General features: G+C 63.2%; 1 protein-coding gene and 1 long non-coding RNA gene across 2 annotated transcripts in view; one reads left to right on the top strand and one right to left on the bottom strand.

Annotated features, from left to right (window-relative positions):
* Positions 1-21,787, top strand: part of RAI1 (retinoic acid induced 1) — a 79,788-nt gene extending 58,001 nt beyond the window's left edge. Inside the window, exons 2-5 of the mRNA XM_053212309.1 lie at positions 5,345-10,898; positions 15,100-15,193; positions 19,753-19,802; positions 20,291-21,787. Coding sequence (XP_053068284.1) covers positions 5,361-10,898; positions 15,100-15,193; positions 19,753-19,802; positions 20,291-20,305 — 5,697 coding nt within the window. The 5' untranslated portion in view covers positions 5,345-5,360 and the 3' untranslated portion in view covers positions 20,306-21,787. The remainder of the gene's footprint in view (positions 1-5,344; positions 10,899-15,099; positions 15,194-19,752; positions 19,803-20,290) is intronic.
* LOC128313485 (uncharacterized) lies at positions 11,221-17,914 on the bottom strand. Its single transcript, XR_008294272.1, has 3 exons — positions 16,062-17,914; positions 14,621-14,747; positions 11,221-14,528 (listed from the first exon to the last, which is right to left on the bottom strand). It is a non-coding gene; the product is annotated as an uncharacterized LOC128313485 (long non-coding RNA).
* Positions 21,788-22,201: the final 414 nt, after the last annotated feature.

The following is a 22,201-nucleotide window of genomic DNA, read 5'->3' as shown; positions in this document are numbered from 1 at the left end:
CCAGAAACCACACCATGGGGCAGTGGGGTGTGGGTGCGGAGTGGGGCTCAGCTTTAGAAGTCAGGCACCCAAGTTGAGATCTGGCTTCTGCTGCCCAGTCGCTGGGCTGTGGGACTCCCGCGGTGACTCCTCCTGGAAATGGTGTTGTGGCTTCCTAGCTGGGCCTGGAGCTTCCAGGAGTTAGCACACTTCACACACCCTGCCTGTGCCCCAGGGCCGGGTGGGGCGACCTCCTGGTGGGTTAGACCCTGAGGACGAGATATTCGAGGGACTTAGGAGGGCCTCTGGGGCTTCCGCAGCTGGGTCCTTGGAATAGACAACGTCGGTGGGCTTTGAGGGAAGGCTTTTCAAACGTCTGGAGTGTCCAAAAGCCTCTGCTCCCTATTCAGACCTCCTCCAAAGAGCCCTGAGATCCCCGCCTCACCGGGGGCTCCTAGTCGCAGCTACAGAGCCTGGCTGGGGACCCGCCTGATGTCTGGAGAGCATGCTGAGGCAGCCTTCCAGTTTCTTGTCCTTCTTGCCTAATATTCAGGACCTCCAGCCCCCAGCTCCTCCCACCCAAGGCCTGTAGAGGGGTATGGTGGATTGGGTTCTTCCAAGAGCACACATGGATGCCCACCATGAGAAGGGGTGCATGCCACGTGTGTTTGGGGGGGGGCGCCCACGTGAGGTGGTCTCGAGAGACCATCCTTTGAGGGGGGGCTGCCTGGTTCTCTGGGATTCTTTATGCCCCAGGATCGTTCCCCTGTGCCCCAGGCAGGGCTCTCCCAGCTGGCTTCAGTGCCTCCCTCCCAACGAGCCCCTGGGCCCGAGGACCCTAATCTGTCCCAGGGGCCTGCAGGGACTGGGCTGTTTGTCTTGTGTGCTCCTTGGGAGCTCGTCCCTTCCCCTGTTCAAGCCAGGCCCTTAGTATTCAAGATAGACCCCACAGGACAGCAGGAAACCTGGCTAGTGATTTATCATTCTAATCAAGGCTTCCTATTTAGTATTCATTACCCACCGCAGATGGGGAGGCTTGAGGTGGTCCTACATTCTTCACTCCTCCCTGGACACCCCCCCGGCCCCATCCCCAGCCTCTTGACCCAGGTAACTTCCTCCTTCCTGGTTCCCAGGCCTTGAGTGGGTTGGGTTTTTACATTTTTCCCCTGCAGCTACAAATCAGGAAACCGGGTCATAAAACAACCTTGGATAAGTGGGTGGGATGGAACCAGTGGCCTCAGAGCCGCTGCTGGGAAACAGAAAGCTTCCTTCTCTCTCTCCTTTCCTTCCTCTCTCTTCCTCTCCATCTCCCCACCCTTCCTTTCTCCCACCACCCCTCGCTCTCAGGAAAACCTCCAGCCACAGCCTCCCAGCTGGGTTCCATCAGGTCCCCTGTGGGGGCCGCGGCCGCTCTGGCCCACACTGTGCCCGTGTCCCTGACCAGGGGGACTGCCCTGGGGAACTGGAGGGGCTGTGGGCCCAGGGGCAGCAGTTACCATGGTGATAGTGGGAGGCCAGTGAGCACCACTGCTCATGAGTGGACCTCCCTAAGGTGGGTCTGGCTCCCTGAATAAAAGGGGGGTGCTGCCCTTCCCTTGCAGCACCTTCTTGCTGTCACACTCCGAGATGCCTTCCTCTAGGTGGGAGTTCTTGGTGTGGGGTCCAGGGGAGGGGACGTGCACCCGTGGTCTGGTCGCAGCTGCCGCTGCAGGCATCCCACAAAGGGAACTTCGCTGTGGGTGGGCTCGAAGGTAGGTCTCTTGCCCTCTGAACCTCACCCTTTTCTCTAGAAGGGCAGAATAGTCAAAGCATGCACTGAGCAAACCTGCACAGACTAAGCACCTAGGGCCAAAGGATGCCCCTGCGCCCTTGGACCTATAGTGCCTTTGGCTGGGAGCCGAGAGGCCTGGGCTCATCTCCCCCCCACCCCTCCAGTTTCATGGCTGTGGAAATGGAGCGGGGAGGAGCAGTGAGGCCCATTGCTGTGCTAAAGGAAGTCCTGGGGCACTGGCTGCAAGGGCCGGGTCCTTGAACCAGCTTTGTGCTGTGTGTGGCCTCGAGAGCGTGCCTGTCCCTGACACGCTCAGTCCAGTGGCCGGGGAAACCAACTTCCAGGAGTTGTTATAAGGGACTTCTGTCATAAGCATTGCGGTCTGGTGCCCAGAGGACACTCAAGACTGACCTTCCCCTCGACAACTTCAGAGATCAGGCCTTGACCAAGTGTCCACAAGAAGCAGGTGGGGGAGGCGAGGATGGGGAGGCTGGGCTGGCCCAGAGGGAGCCCCCTGAGGATGTGTTAGGAGGGTACCCTCCCCCGACCCCCACCCCTTCTCCCTCCTGCTGAACCTACAGAGGCCGAACGCCCCAGGCTGTTCCCCCCATTGTCCCCTCTTGCCCTCCCCGGGTGGGTTCAGAGGTCACCATCTCTCTGCCAAAGGGGCCTCTCTCTGCCCCCCCTCCTGGTGCCACCCACCCCTGCCTGCCGCCCGCCTCTCTCCCCCTCCTTGTCCTTTCCTAGTGCTCTTGAAAAGTAATCATAATCATAATAATTAATAACAACAGAGCCCGTGGCAGGCCTGAGGCAGCTCTTAAAGAGCCAGAGCCCCATTTTCTCCTGGCAGATCCAGCGGACCTTGTTGGCTCAGAGAGACCAGGACCGGCATCGGCTTTGATGCCGTGCCTTTGTTCCCGCAGCCCTCCCTCTCCCCCTCCCGCCGCCTGGGGTTGGAGGGTGGTGTTGGGGTGAGCATTTTTGCCTGCGTTCTCCATCAGGCACTGGGCTTCTCGTATTTTAATTGAACTGTCTTTTCTTAGAGATAGATGCTTTCACCGCATCCAGCTGCTCGTGTATTGGGAAACCCGCCTTTAATACGGCTCGGCTAAATTAAAAGACGCAGCAGCTGGACTGATTAAGGGGGGGGGGGGGGGACACTGGTCCTAGTACTCTCTCTTTTTAAGTAATGTTCCTGGTAATGCATTTTGGAGAATGTGAAGAAAAATAAAAAATAAAAAAATAAAAAAGCTGTAGAAATGTTAATGATATCCACAGGACACTCAGCAGGAAATGGGAGCGATCTGGGACTAATAAAAGCCGAAATGTAATTTGTGCAGATATACGAGGCGCAGCCTCCAGAGTGGTCCTGGGTTTGCGCGTTTCGGGCTCATAAACACAGGCCGGGGAGGCAGAGCGCCGTAGGATGTCCTCGGGAGCGGGCCTTCCTCGCCACTGCCTGCCAGCCAGTGACACCCGAATAAAAGTGACGGCTGCTGCCAGCCGGTTGCGTGCCTGCTCATTTCCTGTGCCCGAGCATGGGAGGGGGCCGCCCGCCCGGCAGCCTTCTCTGGAAGGTCAGGTCAGGAGGCACGGGGCCAAGCGATGCCTCCCGCTCCTCTGGGTTGGCGTGTCACAGCAGGCACCCCCTGTAATGTTTGATCCCAGCCGCCAGGGATGGGATTGAAGTGGGTCAGAAGGGCGGGCGCGTTTTTCCTTGTTGGGGTGCCTGTGATAAATCCAGGGAGAGGCGGGAGGGAAAGAGCAGGGCTGTGTTTGCCAGGGGCCTGCTGGCTTTGATGGGCCCGGTGGGAAGGGGCTTGCCTTGTGGGACACTGGTCCCGTCTGCAGCCAGGGCCTTCTGTCCCCGAGTCAGGGCCCGGCTGACTGCCGAGGTCAGGGGAGGTGGGCCTGGGCCGTGCTAACAGGGCTCCGGGGGCTCTGGCAGCCCCAGACTGGCCCTGCTCGGCCGGATGGAGCCCCTCCCCGGGCCCCAGCACTGAGAAAGGAATCTGAGTGGGATCCAGGGGAAGAGCTGAGGAGTGAGCTGGACCTCCTGGGGGAGCCCCCATCCCCCACTCCTCATCACTGTCTCTCCTCGTTCTCACATCTGCACACATCCGTCCGTCCGTCCATCTATCTCTCCTCTGTGTCTCTTTTTCATTTCTGGTCCCTCCTATAACTCTGGGAGCTTGTGGCCCCCGGCAGGCCACCCCTTCCTCTTTCGGTGTTGGGAATGAACGGCTGGGAACTGGAAAGTCCCTGGTGCCCCTCTGGGGGCCTGGGCCTTTCTGTCTGCCTCTTGGCTCACCCACCAGCGGCACAGTCGTGGGTTAAATCCTGACCCCCCTGGGCCTCTGGCTGAACGCCGGACTCCTTGATGTGATTTCTCTTGAGCCTGGAACGTTCCTCGCTCCCGTCTCCATCCCTCCCTCCTTTGAGGGTCTGCTGGGGTGACCCGGCTTTGGGCCAGCCTGTGTTTGTGACTCCGGTTGCCCTGCCCTGAAGGGCCCACTCCTTCTCCGGGGTCATTTCCTGATCCAAGATCCTGCTTTGGGGCTGGTTAGACCTCACCAGGGGCGCGAGCCCCTAAAATAGTAACCAGATGGGTTCTTGGCCTGGTGTGCCCTGATCCTGACCCTGTAGAGTCAGAGACGGGAGGGGCCGACCAGGAGGGCTGGGGCTGCGTCACACCCAGCTGTGGGGCGCTCCTCCGTGGCCAAGGGACTGCGGCTGTGTCCCCCATTAGCATGCACTCCCTCACTCTGGGCCACGTAATCTGTTTACGCACCTATGATATCAAAAACAGGAGGCAGGTGCCGCTGTCCTGCGTTACTGGGAGTCAGAGAAGGGGACGTTTTATGCCTACAATGGCTCCACAGCCCCTAATCGACGTCTGCTAGAAGGAACAGACAGATTCCAGATGGCATGGCAGTGATAGAGGAGGTGTGTGTGTGCACGCGCGTGCGGGCTGTGCGCGCGCGTCTGTGTGTGTGTGTGTGTGTATGTGTGTGTGCGCGCGCACGCGCGCTCTCTCTCTCTCTCCACAAGCCTTGGTGAGTAGCTTCTCTGGGCAGGGGCAAACCTTCCTTGGTCCCTGCATGGCTGGGTCACGCTTGAACACTGCCGCGCTGGGACTGGATTGCAGGACCCAGGCGGCCCGGGGCGGGGGGGGGGGGGGGGGGGGGACAGGGGAGTGGGATTGCTCTGCTAAAAGATTTTACTTACGCCAGCAGGGCAGCGCTGGGAGTGCTGGGGGTGGGGGGCGTGGAGGGGAGGAGCTGGCTGGGAGCAGGGTGGGGTGGCGCCTCCCGCAGCGGTGGCCATCCTTGGCAAGGCTCAGCTGGCAGCGGGCGATGTCGGAGCGGGAATTACAGAGCACACCTCCCTGACACAGAAGTTGTCAATATGTGCACAGCTGGTGGGGAGGCTCAGGCAAAGGGGAGACCGTTAAGAGCTGCGGGGAGAGGGCAGGGCGGGAGAGGGGTGGGAGGCAGGCGTTCTGAGGGGAAGGGAAATGGCCCGTCTGAATCGCTCTCCCTTCCCCCCCCCTCCCCCCGCCCCCCCTCCCTCTCTCCCTTTCTCTTTTCACAGATAACCAGCCCGAGTCATGCAGTCTTTTCGAGAAAGGTGTGGTTTCCATGGCAAACAACAGAACTACCAGCAGACCTCACAGGAGACATCTCGCCTGGAGAATTACAGACAGCCGAGCCAGGCCGGGCTGAGCTGTGACCGGCAGCGGCTGCTGGCCAAGGACTATTATAACCCGCAGCCGTACCCGGGCTACGAGGGCGGCGCAGGCTCGGCCGCCGCCGCGGCCACCGTGCGGGGCAGCAAGGGGCTCCCCTCCCAGCAGTCCCTGCAGGGCAGGCCGGCCTTCTCGGGCTACAGCGTGCAGGACAGCAGCCCGTACCCCGGCCGCTACTCGGGTGAGGAGAGCCTGCAGGCTTGGGGGGCCCCCCAGCCGCCGCCCCCCCAGCCGCAGCCCCTGCCAGGGGGGGTGGGCAAATATGAGGACAACTTGATGAAAAAGGCCGCGGTGCCCCCCGGCAGGCAGTACCCAGAGCAGGGCGCCCAGCTGCCCTTTCGGACTCACTCCCTGCACGTCCAGCAGCAGCTGCCACAGCCCCAGCAGCCCCTGGCGTACCCCAAACTCCAAAGGCAGAAGCTGCAGAACGACATGGCCTCACCTCTGCCCTTCCCCCAGGGCGGCCACTTCCCCCAGCACACGCAGTCCTTTCCCGCCTCCTCCACCTACTCCTCCCCGGGCCAGGGCGGCGGTGGGCAGGGCGCCCACTCCTACAAGAGCTGCACCGCACCGTCCGCCCAGCCCCACGACAGGCCGCTGACCGCCACCGCCAGCCTGGCCCCGGGGCAGCGGGTCCAGAACCTTCACGCCTACCAGTCCGGCCGCCTCAGCTACGACCAACAGAAGCAGCAGCAGCAGCAGCAGCAGCAGCAGCAGCAGCAGCAGCAGGCCCTTCAGAGCCGGCACCACGCCCAGGAAACCCTCCACTACCAAAACCTCGCCAAGTACCAACACTATGGGCAGCAAGGCCCTGGCTACTGCCAGCCGGACGCGGCCGTCAGGACTCCGGAGCAGTACTATCAGACCTTCAGCCCCAGCTCCAGCCACTCGCCCGCACGCTCCGTGGGCCGCTCCCCCTCCTACAGCTCCACCCCGTCGCCCCTGATGCCCAACCTGGAGAACTTCCCCTACAACCAGCAGGCGCTCGGCACCGGGGCCTTCCCCGCCGGCATCGCCGACCACAGCCACTTCATGCCCCTGCTCAACCCCTCCCCGACCGACGCCGCCGGCTCGGTAGACAGCCAGGCTGGCAACTGCAAGCCGCTGCAGAAGGACAAGCTGCCTGAGAACTTGCTGTCGGATCTCAGCCTGCAGAGCCTCACGGCCCTGACCTCGCAGGTGGAGAACATCTCCAACACGGTCCAGCAGCTGCTGCTCTCCAAGGCGGCCGTGCCGCAGAAGAAGGGCGTCAAGAACCTGGTGCCCAGGACCCCGGAACAGCACAAAAGCCAGCACTGCAGCCCCGAGGGCAGCGGCTACTCGGCCGAGCCGGCGGGCACGCCGCTGTCCGAGCCGCTGAGCAGCACGCCGCAGTCCACGCACGCCGAGCCGCCCGAGGCCGACTACCTGAGCGGCTCTGAGGATCCGCTGGAGCGCAGCTTCCTCTACTGCAGCCAGGCCCGGGGCAGCCCCGCCAGGGTCAACAGCAACTCGAAGGCCAAGCCCGAGTCCGTGTCCACCTGCTCCGTGACGTCGCCCGACGACATGTCCACCAAGTCCGACGACTCCTTCCAGAGTCTGCACAGCAGCCTGCCGCTCGACAGCTTCTCCAAGTTCGTGGCGGGCGAGCGGGACTGCCCGCGGCTGCTGCTCAGCGCCCTGGCGCAGGAGGACCTGGCGTCCGAGATCCTGGGGCTGCAGGAGGCCATCGGCGAGAAGGCCGACAAGGCCTGGGCCGAGCCGCCCGGCCTGGCCAAGGACACCGGCAAGCCCCCCTTCTCGCTGGAGAACCACAGCGCCTGCCTGGACTCCGTGGCCAAGAACGCGTGGCCGCGGCCAGGGGAGCCAGAGGCCCTGCCCGAGTCCTTGCAGCTGGACAAGGGTGGCAGCGCCAAGGACTTCAGCCCGGGGCTGTTTGAAGACCCCTCTGTGGGCTTCGCCACCCCTGACCCCAAGAAGACGGCCGGTCCCCTCTCCTTCAGCAGCAAGCCCACCCTGGGGGCCGCGGTGTCGGACCCTGCCGCCGCGGCTTTTGACTGCTTCCCGGACACGACCGCCGCCGGCTCCGCGGACGGCGCCAACCCCTTTGCCTGGCCCGAGGAAAACCTGGGGGACGCCTGTCCCCGGTGGGGCCTCCACCCCAGTGAGCTCACCAAGGGCCTGGAGCAGGGCGGGAAGGCCTCAGATGGCGTGGGCAAGGAGAACGCCCACGAGGCTTCGGCCTGCCCGGTCTTCCAGGAGGAGGAGCCCCCCGGGGAGAAGGCCACGGTGCCTCGGGACTCCGAGCAGGAGGAGGCGGGTGGGGTGAAGGAGGAGGTGGGCGGGCTGCTGCAGTGCCCCGAGGTGGGCAAGGCCGACAGGTGGCTGGAGGAGGGCCGGCACTGCTGCTCAGCGGCCGACTTCGGGGACCTCCCCCTGCTGCCACCCACCGGGAGGAAAGACGACCTGGAGGCCGAGGAGGAGTACTCCTCCCTGTGTGAGCTCCTGGGCAGCCCCGAGCAGAGGCCCGGCGTGCAGGACCCGCTGTCGCCGAAGGCCCCGCTGATGTGCACCAAGGAGGAGGTGGAGGGGGTGCTGGACACCAAGGCCGGCTGGGGCTCCCCGTGCCACCTCTCCGGGGAGTCTGTCATTTTGCTGGGCCCGACCGTGGGCGCGGAGTCGAAGGTCCAGAGTTGGTTCGAGTCCTCCCTGTCCCACATGAAGCCAGGCGAAGAAGGACCCGACGGGGCGCTGGCTCCAGGGGACTCCGCCACCCTGGCCCCGGACGCCTCCCTGGCCCAGAAGCCGAACAAGCCCGCTGTGCCCGAGGCTCCCATTGCCAAGAAAGAGCCTGTGCCGCGCGGCAAAAGTTTACGGAGCCGGCGGGTGCACCGGGGGCTGCCCGAGGCCGAGGACTCCCCGTGCAGGGCACCTGTGCTGCCCAAAGACCTCCTGCTCCCCGAATCCTGCACGGGGCCCCCCCAGGGACAGATGGAAGGAGCAGGGGCCCCGGGTCGGGGGGCCTCAGAAGGGCTCCCCAGGATGTGCACACGCTCCTTCACGGCCCTGAGTGAGCCCCGCACGCCTGGACCCCCGGGCCTCACCACCACCCCCGCGCCCCCAGACAAACTGGGGGGCAAGCAGCGAGCCGCCTTCAAGTCTGGCAAGCGGGTGGGCAAGCCGTCACCCAAGGCGGCATCCAGCCCCAGTAACCCGGCCGCCCTGCCCGTGGCCTCCGACAGCAGCCCCATGGGCTCCAAGACCAAGGAAACAGACTCGCCCGGCACCCCGGGCAAGGACCAGCGCTCCATGATCCTGCGGTCCCGCACGAAAACCCAGGAAGTGTTCCACTCCAAGAGACGGCGGCCCTCAGAGAGCCGGCTCCCCAACTGCCGTGCCACCAAGAAGCTCCTCGCCAACAACCACCTGCCCGCCACGTTCAAGGTCGCCGGCAGCCCCCAGAAGGAGGGCAGGGCCAGCCAGCGGGCGAGGGTCCCCAAGCCCGGGGCAGGCAGCAAGCTCTCCGATCGGCCCCTCCACTCACTCAAAAGGAAGTCCGCCTTCATGGCGCCTGTCCCCACCAAGAAGCGGAACCTGGTTTTGCGTAGCGGCGGTGGGGGGGACGTGAAGGAGGAGGGAGCCGAGGACTCCTCCACCCTCTTCAAGAGGATGTCTTCCCCCAAGAAGGCCAAGCCCACCAAGGGCAACGGTGAGCCCGCCGTGAAGCCCCCGCCCCCGGAGACCCCGGATGCCTGCCTGAAGCTCGCCTCGCGGGCGGCCTTCCAGGGGGCCATGAAGACCAAGGTGCTGCCGCCCCGGAAAGGCCGGGGCCTGAAGTTGGAGGCCATCGTGCAGAAGATCACCTCGCCCAGCCTGAAAAAGTTTGCGTGCAAAACGCCAGGGGCCCCTCCTGGTAATCCTCTGAGCCCATCTCTCCCTGAGAAGGACCGAGGGCTCAAGAGCGCCGGGGGCAGCCCAGTTGGGGCAGGCGAAGGTCTCTTAAATGTGGGCACCGGGCAGAAGCTCCCAGCAGCTTCGGGGGCCGACCCGTTATGCAGAAATCCAACCAACAGATCCTTAAAAGGCAAACTCCTGAACAGTAAGAAACTGTCCTCGACTGACTGTTTCAAAACTGAGGCCTTCACGTCCCCGGAGGCCCTGTTGCCCGGGGGGACTGCCCTGGCGCCTAAGAAGAGAAGCCGGAAAGGCAGGGCCGGAGCCCTCGGACTCCCTAAAGGTCCCCTGGAGAAGCGGCCCCACCTAGGCCCGGCTCTGCTCCTGACTCCCCGAGACAGGGCCAATGGCACTCAGGGGGGCGGTGAGGACAGCTCTGGTGGAGGAGGCAAGAAGCCAAAGACAGAGGAGCTGGGCCTGGCCTCCCAGTCCCCTGAGGGCCGGCCCTGCCAGCCCCAGACAAGGGCGCAGAAGCAGCCGGGCCATGCCAACTACAGCAGCTATTCCAAGCGAAAGCGCCTCACTCGGGGCCGGGCCAAGAACACCACCTCCTCCCCCTGTAAGGGGCGTGCCAAGCGGCGGCGGCAGCAGCAGGTGCTGCCCCTGGATCCCGCAGAGCCTGAAATCCGCCTCAAGTACATTTCCTCCTGCAAGCGGCTTCGAGCAGACAGCCGCACCCCGGCCTTCTCGCCCTTTGTGCGGGTGGAGAAGAGAGACGCGTTCACCACCATATGCACTGTTGTCAACTCCCCGGGGGAGGAGCCCAAGCCCCACAGGAAGCCTTCCTCCTCTGCCTCCTCTTCCTCATCCTCGTGCTCATTCTCCTTGGATGCGACCGGGGCCTCCCTGGCCACGCTCCCTGGAGGCTCTGTCCTGCAGCCACGCCCCTCCCTGCCCCTGTCCTCCACCATGCATCTGGGGCCCGTGGTTTCCAAGGCCCTGAGTACCTCTTGCCTTGTTTGCTGCCTCTGCCAAAACCCGGCCAACTTCAAGGACCTCGGGGACCTCTGTGGGCCCTACTACCCCGAACACTGCCTCCCCAAAAAGAAGCCAAAACTCAAGGAGAAGGTGCGGCCGGAGGGCACCTGTGGGGAGGCCTCGCCGCCCCTCGAGAGAACACTCAAAGACCTTGAATGTGCAGCTGCCGCTGCCCCTGGAAAAGCCCCGAGGCCCGACGGCCCGGCCGACCCCGCCAAGCAGGGCTCCCTGCGCACCAGCGCCCGGGGCCTGTCCCGGCGGCTGCAGAGCTGTTACTGCTGCGACGGTCGGGGGGATGGGGGCGAGGAGGTGGCCCCAGCTGACAAGAGCCGCAAGCATGAGTGCAGTAAGGAGCCGCCGGCAGAGCCTGGCGGGGACACCCAGGAGCACTGGGTGCACGAGGCCTGCGCCGTGTGGACGGGCGGGGTCTACCTGGTAGCCGGGAAGCTCTTTGGGCTGCAGGAGGCCATGAAGGTGGCCGTGGACATGGTAAGAGGCCAGCCCAGTTGCGGTGGGGGAGCTCCGGGTCCGCAGCTCAGGCAGGCAGGCAGGCAGGCAGTTGGGAATCCCCCCTCATCTCTCCAGTGCCACGGTTTGGGCCAAACACACCCACGATCACAGACTCACGTGTGAGGCGCTTGGGGGTGGAGTCGAGACGGAGGCAGCACGGGCTCGCCCAACCCTGTCCAGGACTTGCAGCTTCAGCCCCTCAGCACCCGGCCCATCCCGGCGCCCGGCCCCTCCCCCATACACACACCTGACACCCACCGTCGGGCTCCCGTCGCCCACCCCCAACCCCCAGTCCACCTGGCCCCGTCTCCTGCCATCAGCTGACACGCCAAGACCCACCCCCCCCCCAAAACAGGCAGCCTCCCAGAATTGAACATCCGGGCAGCCTAAAAAAAGCAGGTGCCCCCGTTCCAGTACGTGTCTCCTTGGCCTCTGAGGTGGAGCACAGGCCGAGGGAAAGAGCCTCTCGGGAGGTATTTGGGATGCGTCCCCCTCCCAGGGCCGGGTGGTCTGGGAACCTCTCGTGAAACAGTCACAAAATGCTCCTTGAGGAAAAGTCACAGATCCGTGAGCAAGAACGCAGGCTGGCTTTTTGGTTCAGACCCCGGCACCGCCCGTCACGCACCGTGTGACTCTGGGCGTGGGGCTCAGCCCCTCTGTGCCTCCGTGTCCTCCTCTGTAACGCGGGCAGGGTGGTTCCCCGCCGCGGAGGGGCTGTGGGGCCCGAGCGGGTTCGTGCCCGTGAAGCTGTCAGAGCCGTGCCTGGCCTCAGTGCCCGCCGACCGTCTTCTGCTCTCTGCTAGGCCCAGTGATAGCGGCTGGGCCACATCACACTAGGTGATGCCTCCAGTCCGGCTACCGGGGGATCTTGCTCCTCACGCTCCCTTCTGAGGGGTGCGGGCGGCCGGAGTGAGCAGGCAGCTGGGGGCGCATCTTGGAGCCCCCTCAGGTCTGCCTGGTGGCAGTCGGCGGAATGTGCCCGGGACGTGGTGGTGGGGCCAGCATTCTGTTCCTGAGGCCTGTGCTCTTGCCCTCCCCCTCCCCCACTCGGCCCACCCCCTCCTACTGCCTGTGCTGGGGGTCCCCACCCCCAGCCACTGGGACCCGCCCCTGTGCCTGAGGGCCTCAGCCTCCCCTCCTTTCCTGCACCAGACCTTACACAGCCCCGGGGGCGTGGTTAGAGACCTCTCCGCGCCCAGGATTCCAGCCTGACTGAGGCAACCCCAGTTCCCAACAGGACACCTGCTAGTTTCTTGTCTTCCTCTCTCCCAGTCTCCTTCTCTCTCTCTCTCTCTCTCTCTCTCTCTCTCTCTCTCTGTCACTGGCTCCCGGCTCCTGCCCAACCTGTCTGACATAGGCTCAAGTCTCTCCCATCATTAAAAAGTAATATCCTCAGATCACCGCCTCCCCCCTCCAGCACGCATGGCCCGCCCACCCCCACGCGGCTCTGGCCTGCCTGTGCTGCCTCTCTGAGCCGGGGCCTGATCCAGCCTTTTCCTAGCCACCTGCACCCATCGTGGTGGGTAAGCTGCCCACGTGCCCCAGCCTGTTCCGGGCGCCCTGGTCTCCCCTCGCGGACCCGCACGCGAGTCCTGTTGGGTCGACGAGGAAGCTGGGGTCAGAGCGGCGCCGTGCCTTCCTGGTGTCCCGCGGCTGTTGAGTACCGGAGCTGGAAGTCAGCCCGGTCGGCCCATCTCTGCCCGCTGTGCCCTATGCCAAAAACGGTGTGGTAGCCTGGCACCACCGGGGGCCTCCCCGGGAAGGTCTGGACGGGGCCGCGGCAAGGACACACAGCAGCAGGCACTTGCCGTTCGCCGGCCGCACCGAGGGAGGCAGCTCAGATGGGATCTGAAGGGCCGCAGAGCCAGAGATTGTCCAGCCAGGCCAGGGCTTGTGAGCCTCAGAGGGGATCATTAAGGCAGCCCCCCACACCCCAGCTGGAGGAGCAGACCGTGCCACAGAACGCTCTGGAGAGACGGGCAGGCTCTGGGACTTCTGAGGGGCACGGCTCCATGCCCCCTGCTCCCATAGCCCGGGCATCCTAGGCCTCCTGTCCCCACCAAGACCTCTTGCTGCCTGGACAGCTCAGTGGCAGCACACTCCCTTAGAGAGACGCAGACCCGGGTTCGAATCGCAGCTCTGCTGAGGGCAGGTTCTGTGACTCCAGCAAGTCACTGCCCCCTGTGAACCTCAGGAGGCTAAACTCCGCTGGCAGGGCCGCAGGGTTGCGGGGCTGTGGGGGTGGTCTTCCCTCCCCAGCACGCAGTAGGGGCCCTGTGCATCAGGGCTCCAGGCCCCGGCACACCTGTTGCTACCTTGGCCTCACTTTTGCTCTCTGGGGGACAGAACTTCCGTGTGGCCCCTCGGGGGCAGCCCCGTTTCTTCTCTGTCCCCTCCCGAGAGCCCCCACATGGCTTGCTGTCCCTGAGCCCTACCATGCCCACCCCCTGGGACCTCGGGGTCCTCTCGGGTTCTCTCTCCACCAGCCTGGAGTCCTTTGTCAGGTTCACAAGCCCTGCTGGGGGAGCAGAGGATCAGAGCCTGGGTGTGACGGTCAGAAGGGCCCAAGGCCTCTGTCCCTCTGTCCCTTGATTTCTTCACGTCTGCAGTGCCACTCGGGATTGGGGGAGGGGGGGACACGGTGCAGGCATGGTAGCGTGAGGCTGCTCTCGCGACTGTTGTCCTTTAAGCGACAAAACCCTTGAGGGCGCAGCCCTGGTTTGGGCCCCAGTCCTGCCTTATTCCCTCCTTGTGGGCCAGAAATTGAGGGAATTTGGGGCCTCACGGTCCCAGGAGATCTCAGCCCTGACCGCAAGGAAACTGCGCGTCTAAAGGCATTGTATGAAAACCTGATGTTCCAGAATATACCCAGCCCCCATCCCTGCACCTCCCCGATCCCAGCTTGATGGCCAGAGGGAGCATTCCTGGGCATCTTCCCCAGGAAGGTGGGAGAAGACTCTCATTCCTAGTCTCCCCCAGATGCTGGGGATGGGATCTGTCTTAGTCCAGGGACCTGGCATGGAGCCCCTGCCTCGAACAGTATGGGAGGGTGATTGCCAGCCTGTGCTCCAGCCGGGCAGCTGGGCTCAAAGCCCGGCTCGGCGACTTAGGGGCTGTGTGCCCTCAGGCAGTTTAATCAGCTTCTCTGAGCTCTCCTTGGTAACCTGGGCAGAATTACGAGGATATCAACATAAGGTTACGGGGAGGCTGCTTCCAGGCACATGGGGCACATCGTAAGCTGCCGTTACCTGTTGGTAGCTTAGCAACCACAGCTTAGTCCTGCCACAGCTGCGCTGCCCTCCTGTGTCTACTCCCCAACCCATACAGTGAGGCTTCTCGTTTTGCGTCGCCTCCTTGGCATCGCCCAGCTGTCCCGGCCACGTCCCTGTTCAGACAAGTGGGCCGGGCGTGGGGCAGAGTGGGCTGGCCGCTGTGCTGCCTCGCATGAGATTTACATCACCTTGGCATGTCAGGACTGGCTGTGTCCTCTTCTCCGGGGATCTGGCGAGGATGAATGGCTCATCGAAGGGCGGGAGAGTGTCTTTCTGGGTAGAAAGCCATGCTTCTTGCCTTCACTCTTGCCTGGAGCGGAAGCCTCAGTTTCACCATCTAGAAAATGGGGTTTGTGAAAGTTATGGCCTGAAGGGCCGGTGGGAGGAACCAGTGGGTAAGGACACACCCGGTGCCTCACACACACAAACCTGCTCAGTGCTGGCCGGTAGCCACAGCCGTAGGGTGAGTGGCCTCACGAGTTCTTGTCATCTGCTGGGCACACGGCGTCTCTTATTTAATCGTCACGACTGTCCCATAAGGGAGGCACTGTCCCCACTGCACAGACGGGGCATGGAGAGTTTGAGTTAGCGGCTGAGGTCATGTGGGGCAGAATGGCAGAGCTGAGATTTGAACCCAGGTCTGTGTGATGCCTAGACCCTGATATTTATCCGCGAGATTAGACGTTTTCCTGCCCCAAGAGGGTCACCTCGTCCAAGGCACAGCTCGGAATTCTGCCACAAAATCGCCCTTGGGGGCACTTGTGCCCCATACTGACCCTCCTTCCCACCGATGTCCAGGGAGCGTTTCGGGGGAAAGGACGTGGGGTCCGTGGGAGAGCCTGTCTATAAAGCCCGCCTGCCGGGCTCCTCAGCCCTAGACTCACCCGTCTTCCCTCTCTCCTCACCAGACCTGTTCCAGCTGCCAAGAAGCCGGGGCCACCATCGGGTGCTGTCACAAGGGATGCACCCACACCTACCATTACCCGTGTGCCAGCGATGCGGGTAAGAGCCAGCCCAGGGGGACCCGGGCACCCCGCTCCTTGAACCCTGCCCCAGTTCACGCCTTGGCTGCCCTCCTCTCCTGCCCCAGCAATTTATTTTCTCAGCTGTCTCTCCCCTGGGACCCATGATGGACAATGCTAAGGCCACAGAGAGGAACCAGTCCCGAGCCACCTGCTCGAGGGATGCCCAGAGGCATGCATTACAGGATGGAGGGCTAGCTCAGGAGTTATCAGTGCTTAGGAGTGGTAGGGGCTGGGGAGGATCTCCGGCCTCAGAGAGACAGGGGTACTGGGGTTGGGTCTTTGAAGGCTGAATAGGAGTTCACTGGGTAAAGAAAGATGGGAGATACAGACCTCAGCAAACACCAAGTGAGGTAGGAGGAGGTGGCGTTCAAAACGCTCCTATTGGGGGCGCCTGGCTGGCCCAGTCAGTGGAGCATAGGTCCCTTGATCTCGGGGTTGTGCGTTCCAGCCCCATATTGCACACGTGGAGCCTACTTATAAAAAAACAAACAAAAAAAAACCCCCTCCCGTTGGCTACAGGCAACGGTTGTAGGTTTTCAGCAGGACACTGGGGTCTAGACACAGGATCAGGCTTCCCCTGCACCCTCACCCACCTCATTCTCTCCTCTTAGTCATTCATCTGTTGCATGAGCGTTTATGAGCACCCACTGTGACCCAGGCACACAGAAGGACAGACTGCATGGGCCGGAGAGATCCGGGAGTCCCAAACCTCATCGAGCAGGCAGGGAGACCCAGGCTCACAGACAGTCTTTCGATTTCATCCAAAGAAAGAGGCTGCTTATGGCGGAGCCGTAGTCACTGAGAGGCAGCTCTGGCCCGGATTCAAACCCCCGTGGCATTCTTACCGCGTGGACTTGGGGAGGTTCGTGGATGCCTCTGCAGGTGGGCTCCCCATCTGTAAAACAGAGATTAGGATCATCCCTCTTTGCTGCGGCTGCTCGGAGCAGTGAGCCAAGTAATGAACGCCGCCCAGGGAGGTGCAGCCCTCGTCCCGTTTGGGGCCAGTCCCCTGGACGGTGGCCGCCTCCCCCTGCTCCCCGCTCCCCCCCCCCACCCCCGCCTCTAGCCTGGAACCCGGGTGAAGTTATCAATGACTCTGCCTCATGGATGACGGAGCAGAGGTGTCTCCCAGTAGGTCCTCCCATTACCTGGAGCCCTCTCCTCCCCACCTGAATGCCTGCTGGCTCTGCCCTGGGCCGAGGGGACCACTCCCTGCGCCCCCACCTGCCCGCTTGGTCCCGGGCCAGCAGCAGCCCCAGCTAAGCCACCCCCGGGAGCACCCGCAGGACTGAGTGATGACAGTTCCTTGGCGAGGGCTGAGGTGCTCGCACCGCGCAGGGAGGGGGCCGGCTGGAGCGGGATGTGGGGCTTCTCGCCGGTTCCACAGCCCTACTCTGGGCAGCAAGAACCAGATTTTAGCGTGGACTCAGCCACTTAACCAGACCCGTGGCCTTACCCCAGTAATAGATAACTACCCCGAGTTGCATCCCTCCTTCTACAGTGATTAACTTAGCACCCACTGGGTGCCAGGCCCTGCCTCAGGCCCCTGTGCTTTCCCGGGCTGCATCTTAACAGACAGGCTGCCTTTCCCATGGCCACACAGCAGGACAGACCAGGATGCGACTACTTTGCCTGTCTTGCTCCCCATCCTGTGTTCTCTGTCCCACCCCAGTACCGTTCAGAACCTCCCGGGGGTTCCCGTTTGAGTGAGACAGACAGGAAAATCATGATCTTTGCCCAAAGTTATGGCAACCAGGAAGGGCGAAGAGTGCGTCCCTTGGGACAGAGTCACCCTGTCTGAGCTGGGGGAGGGGGGTGTGTGTGGAATCCAGGAGGACTTCCAGGAGAAGGTGCCATTGGAGCCCGGCCCCACCAGGTCAGTGGAGGTGCCCCGCAGCTGGTTAGCGGTGGGATGTATATACCAGGCCGGACACAATACACTTCCGCTCGAAAGGAAATCTTCGAAGGATTTCCCGTATGATAAGGGTCTCTGTAGAGCCCCAGAGCTTGCCACGGGAAGGGGCCCTGGAAGCCGGGCAGATGAGACACTGGCTCAGCCAGAGCCGACGGGGCCAGAGGTTGTCCCGGCGGGAGACGAGACCTGCTGATGCGGACAGAGCCTTCGCTGGCACTGAATGTGCAGGCCTTAGGGTGAGGGGCGACGGGGTGTGGAGCCTGCCATCCAGCTTCCCCACGTTGGAGGGGACAGGTCTGGGGCAGCACAGGGGTGTGCCGAAGGTGTGTCAGCTACCGGCTCTCCCAGGCCCGGCTTCCCGGCTTCAACGCCAGTCCCCGGTGGTCTGTGCCGAGGGCGTGGTCAGCCGGCGGGCTCCGCTGCTCCCGCCAGCTGGCGGACCTCCTCGCCACTGACTTGGGTGGCTGCGGTCGCGTGGCCTCTCGTGCCCCCGCAGGCCAGGCTCAGCACCACACGGTTGGCCAAACCGACTCCCTCAGCCCGCCCAGATCCACAGGATGGATTCCTCTTCTGCCCGAGAAGAGCGACAGAGCCACAGCGCAGAGGATAGTGGCCCAGGGAGGGGGCCTGGAGCTCTTCCGGCAGTCTGTCTGTCCGCCACACGGGGCTGCTTCCCTCTGGACAGGTTGCATTTGAGGCGTCAGCAGACGTACAAGGGAAGTTGTCCCAGCTGGGCTCAGGACAGAGGCTCGCTGGCCATCAGCCCCAGGGCTCGTCAGGGTGCTGGAGGGGCTGGTGGGGGTGGGGTGTGGGCACCGCCACTTAGCAGCTGGCAGAGGAGAGCGGGTGGAGCCCCGGGCACTGGAGGAGCAGCAGCCAGAGAAGCTGGGAGAACAAGTGAGCCTCCGGGCGGCAGGGAGGGCTGGTCACGGCCCCCCTGACCAGGCGGGAGACTTGGGAGACCGAGGAACTGGGGGAGGAGGCTGGGGAGGCCATCCAGCGTTTGGCAGACAGGAGCCCCAGGCTTCTGTTGGCACCTTCCACCTACCCGACCCCTGGGGCCTGCCAAGCGGGGGCCCGTGGGGCTCTCCAGATGTCTGGGTCACACTTTCAGACCGTAGGGCATCAGGGCCATCCCGTTCTGCCCTGGCTCACTAGCCCTGTCCCTTCCACCCCATTAAGGACCACCTCGTTGGGGCTAAGTGACTCAGAATCACTGGCAGAAGCCAGCAAGCCACGGGTCTGTCTGAGCCTTTCCACACTCAGGCCCCGGAGCCACTTTGTCAGCTGGGTCCCCAGGTGCAGCCACCAGGAGAGGTGGCCTGGCCCTGTCCTGTGGTTCCCCTCCACACGTCCAGGGTGGATGCCGGGGGCGTGGCTGAGCAAGCTGGTTTTGGAAGTGGTGACCTCCTGCCCTCTGCTTCCAGAGACCCGGAGCCTGTAGGGCCCGAAGTGGGATGTGGGGCGGGGATGACCTCACACGTGCAGGCCTGGGGTTTTAGCTCAATGCTCTTTGGAAGGTGTGAGTTCAGTCCCGGCACCGCGTCTGGCCTGTCGGAGCGTAGAGAAGAGGAAAAACTGACGATCCGCCTCCAGCCGCTGGCCCTGGAGTGCACAAACCTCGTGGGCAGTTTTCGGTCTCAGGCTCCCCAGCTCTGGCAGCGGTGGGTCGGAAAAAAAAAAGGGGAGACAGCCACAGGCCTGGAGCGTTCCCAGCCCTGTTCTCAGGCCTGCAGACCTGCCCTTCCCCGCCCTGCCTACCAGCCACCACGCTGCCGTGATGCCACGGCACAGAGCCACGGCGTGAGCAGGAGGAATGTGCTGGAAGGAGAGGCCTTGCTTGGCCAGCTCCGGCCTGCGGCTGTTTATGGGTTTGGGGTTTGTTCAGAGCAGTGGCCGGCAGGGTAGGGGTGGGGGTGAGCCCAGAAGGGGATGAGGGGGCGGTGACTGAGGGCTCCCGGGGGAGAAGCCGGGGCCTCCCTAGGTGGCATCAGGCAGTGGAGTGGCAGCTTGTTATGAGTGCACCCCTGGGCCGAGGTGGGCATCAGGGACTGGCCATGCTCAGCGTCCTCTCTGTTCCCCCAGGGTGGGCAGTGCCCAGGGCACCCAGATGCCTGCTGGGATTCACTCAGGCCCAAGACCTCAGTCCCGTCTTCCCCTTGCCCCCAGACTCAGGTCTGCCTCCCCCCCTCGAGGCCCCCACAGGGACAAGCCCGTATCCTGAGTGTCTGCTCTGAGCGGCACAGGTGCCAGTGGCTGGTGAGCAAGTAACCGACACATAGACCAGTAGGAGGAAGTGACAAGCGTGGCCGAGGGAAGTGAGGCAGGGGCAGGGGAGAGACACACGCATAGGGGATCTGCCATAGGGAGGGAGTCAGGAAGTCCTCCGGAATGACAAGCGGGCCTTCCGGGGCTGGCCGGGGAGAACAAAAAGCACACAGGCCCCTCAGCTCAGTCGTGATGGGGTGGAGACCGGGAGGGTTTCAAGCATGGGCTGCTTTACTTTTTGCAAAAAGCCCTGTAGCCTAGGGTCTCCTGGGCGCTGGGCCCCCCTCCCCGCCTGGCCCCCTGATGAGACTCCTGCCGCCATCCTAACCACCCAAACTTCTCTTTGGTGGCAGGTTGCATATTCATCGAAGAGAACTTTTCTTTGAAGTGTCCCAAACATAAGGTAGGTGACCACAGGCCTTCCCTGGAAGGTGTCCAGGCTGGAGGGGAGCCCCTTCCCTCTCCCCACCCCTTGCCCTGCGGACCCTCAGCGGGGCCCAGCCCCCACCTGCCCGGCTCCAAAACTTCATTATTCCTGGTTTATCCGCAGCCTTTGGGGCAGGTTGGCACGCGCTAGTCAGACCGCCTTCTAACGAGGCAGGTCCTGAAGGAGGGGGCCGTCCGAGGTGGGGGCCAGTAAGGGCAGACAGGGGCACGGGACGACGGGCACGGAGGTGACGGTGGCAGGGTGCGGGGAGAGAAAAGTTCAGGCCTAAGGTGAGGCGCCGCTGCCTCCAACGATACTCGCGCCCGGGGCCGGCGGCGCGGGCAGGGGCGGAGCCTCACGCGGGGGCGGGGTCATGTGGGGAGGGGCGGGGCTGGGAGGAATTCGCTCCCGGCGCTGGTCCGCCACCGGCAATAACGGGCGCTTTGGCGTCTCTTCCCCTGCAGAGGCTGCCGTTGTAATCCACCCCAACGGCGGGAGAAGCCGCCGAAGCCCGCCTGCCCGCCCGCCGCCGAAGGAGAGGAGCCGCCTGCGCAGCCCCCGGGCCTTTGAGCTGCTCCCAGCGCGGGTCCAGAGCCGATCCTTGATCCGGATTCCGGATCTTGGATCTGGCCCCTAGGGCTGAAACTTGCGGTCCCGGGTTGGGAAGAAAACACGTTCTGGAGCCGCCTGCTTCCGGAACAAGACAAACACTGGGCGTTCCCGCCCGCACCCCCCCGGGCCAGGCTTGGAGAGAGGGAGCCCGTGGAGCGGCCAGACTCCTTGAGGCACCCAGGTTCCGGCGGGGATTGGAGACCCCTTTAGCCTGGGGACACGCTTCTCCCCTGGTAGTTCCAAGACGACGTGGCACACATTCCACGTGGGTGCTGCCGCCACCGCAGCCGGTCGCGGCTTGCAGCTGGGCGCCCTGGGGGTGGGAGTGGGGGTCCAAAGGGCCCAGGAAGTGGCCAAGGGCGGCTCCGGGCTCCGAGGCCGGGTGGGGTGGGGAGGGCGCCGAAACCTTTCCGGAGAGGACTAGGCCGGCAGGGGAGGAGGCTGAAGGCTTTGGAAGGAACCTTTCGAATTGCGTCCTAGAGCCCTTCCCACCCACCCAGCCTTGGCCAAAACTTTTCGTGCGGTTTGGGCAGAGCCGGGGGAGGCCGGGGCCCAAGCTCAGGGGATGCGGGCTCCCCGGGTGTGGGTGGGACTGGGGCACCCCTTTGGCTTCTGTTCGTCCCCTTTCCAGCCCTCTGCCCCACCCTTGGAGCGCGACCTGGGAACGCAAAGAAAAGGAGTGGTGACCAGAGCGCGCACCTCCGGCGAATGCGTGATCGTCCCTCTGCACGACCACCCGTCTCCAGGGACAGCAGCGCCCACTCGGCACGGGAGCAGAGACAGCGCTAGATTCGTGTACAAACCTGTGTACCCCTCTATATATATGTTGCATAGAATGTATATATGTTGGGAACATGCTCGCTTCTCCCGTGTGTCGCCGCCGCCCTGCGTCGTGCGTCCCTCAGCACGGGGCCCTTGCCAGGAAGGGGGCTACGGCGACGCCCCCCTTCCCCGCACAGCCACCACCGGCCCAAGCCAGTCCCCGCCAGTCCGTCCGCCTGTCCGTCCGTGTCCTCAGCTCTGTCCACGCTTCGATAGGCCTGATGCAGCCCCCAGACTGGGGCCGCCCTAGCAACTTCCTGTACATATGACTGTAAAATGGTAAACGTGTGTATTATATCTGGCCTCGTTATATAGTGTATATATATGTATACATATACATATATATAATATATATGAAGACTGTAAATGTTAAGACGACTAGTGTTCTTATTAGTATATTGCTTCACACTGAAGATTGTGTGTATCGAGCTGTTTCTAAAAGATGTTTATTTTCCTTAAGAGTAAAAAACAGTCATTGCATTCAGAAAAAAAAAAAAGTCAATAAAGATACAACGATTGTTTTGGAAGTCTGCAGCCCGTGGATTCTAACCAGATTCCGCTGGGAGAGGGGGCCAGGCTTTAGGTGGGGGGTGGGGACGGAGAGGAAGGCTTGGTGGGGCACAAATGGATGACCGTCAAGGATCTGACCGGTTCTGCTGGGAGGGCACCCGCCCACGCACCCACACTCCAGGCGGCCTCGGGCTCTGGGGTTGCGATACGGGTGCAAAACTCCCCCAAGTGCAAGAGACAGAGAAATGGGGACGGGTGGGGGAGGGGAGACGCACACCCCAAACAGGGATACCAGTCTGCAGTTCCTATCACAGTAGGTCCTTAAGGACATGGCGTCCTCTCATGTCACCCGAGAGCTGATAGGGGTAGAAGTAAGGACGTGGGAAGGGGCAGCTGAAACCAGAACAGCTCTTAAGGATTAAGGGTTGATA

Source organism: Acinonyx jubatus, chromosome E1 (genome assembly GCF_027475565.1).
Source record: "Acinonyx jubatus isolate Ajub_Pintada_27869175 chromosome E1, VMU_Ajub_asm_v1.0, whole genome shotgun sequence".
Lineage (NCBI taxonomy): Eukaryota > Metazoa > Chordata > Mammalia > Carnivora > Felidae > Acinonyx > Acinonyx jubatus.
This window is presented reverse-complemented; position numbering and strand designations above follow the sequence as displayed.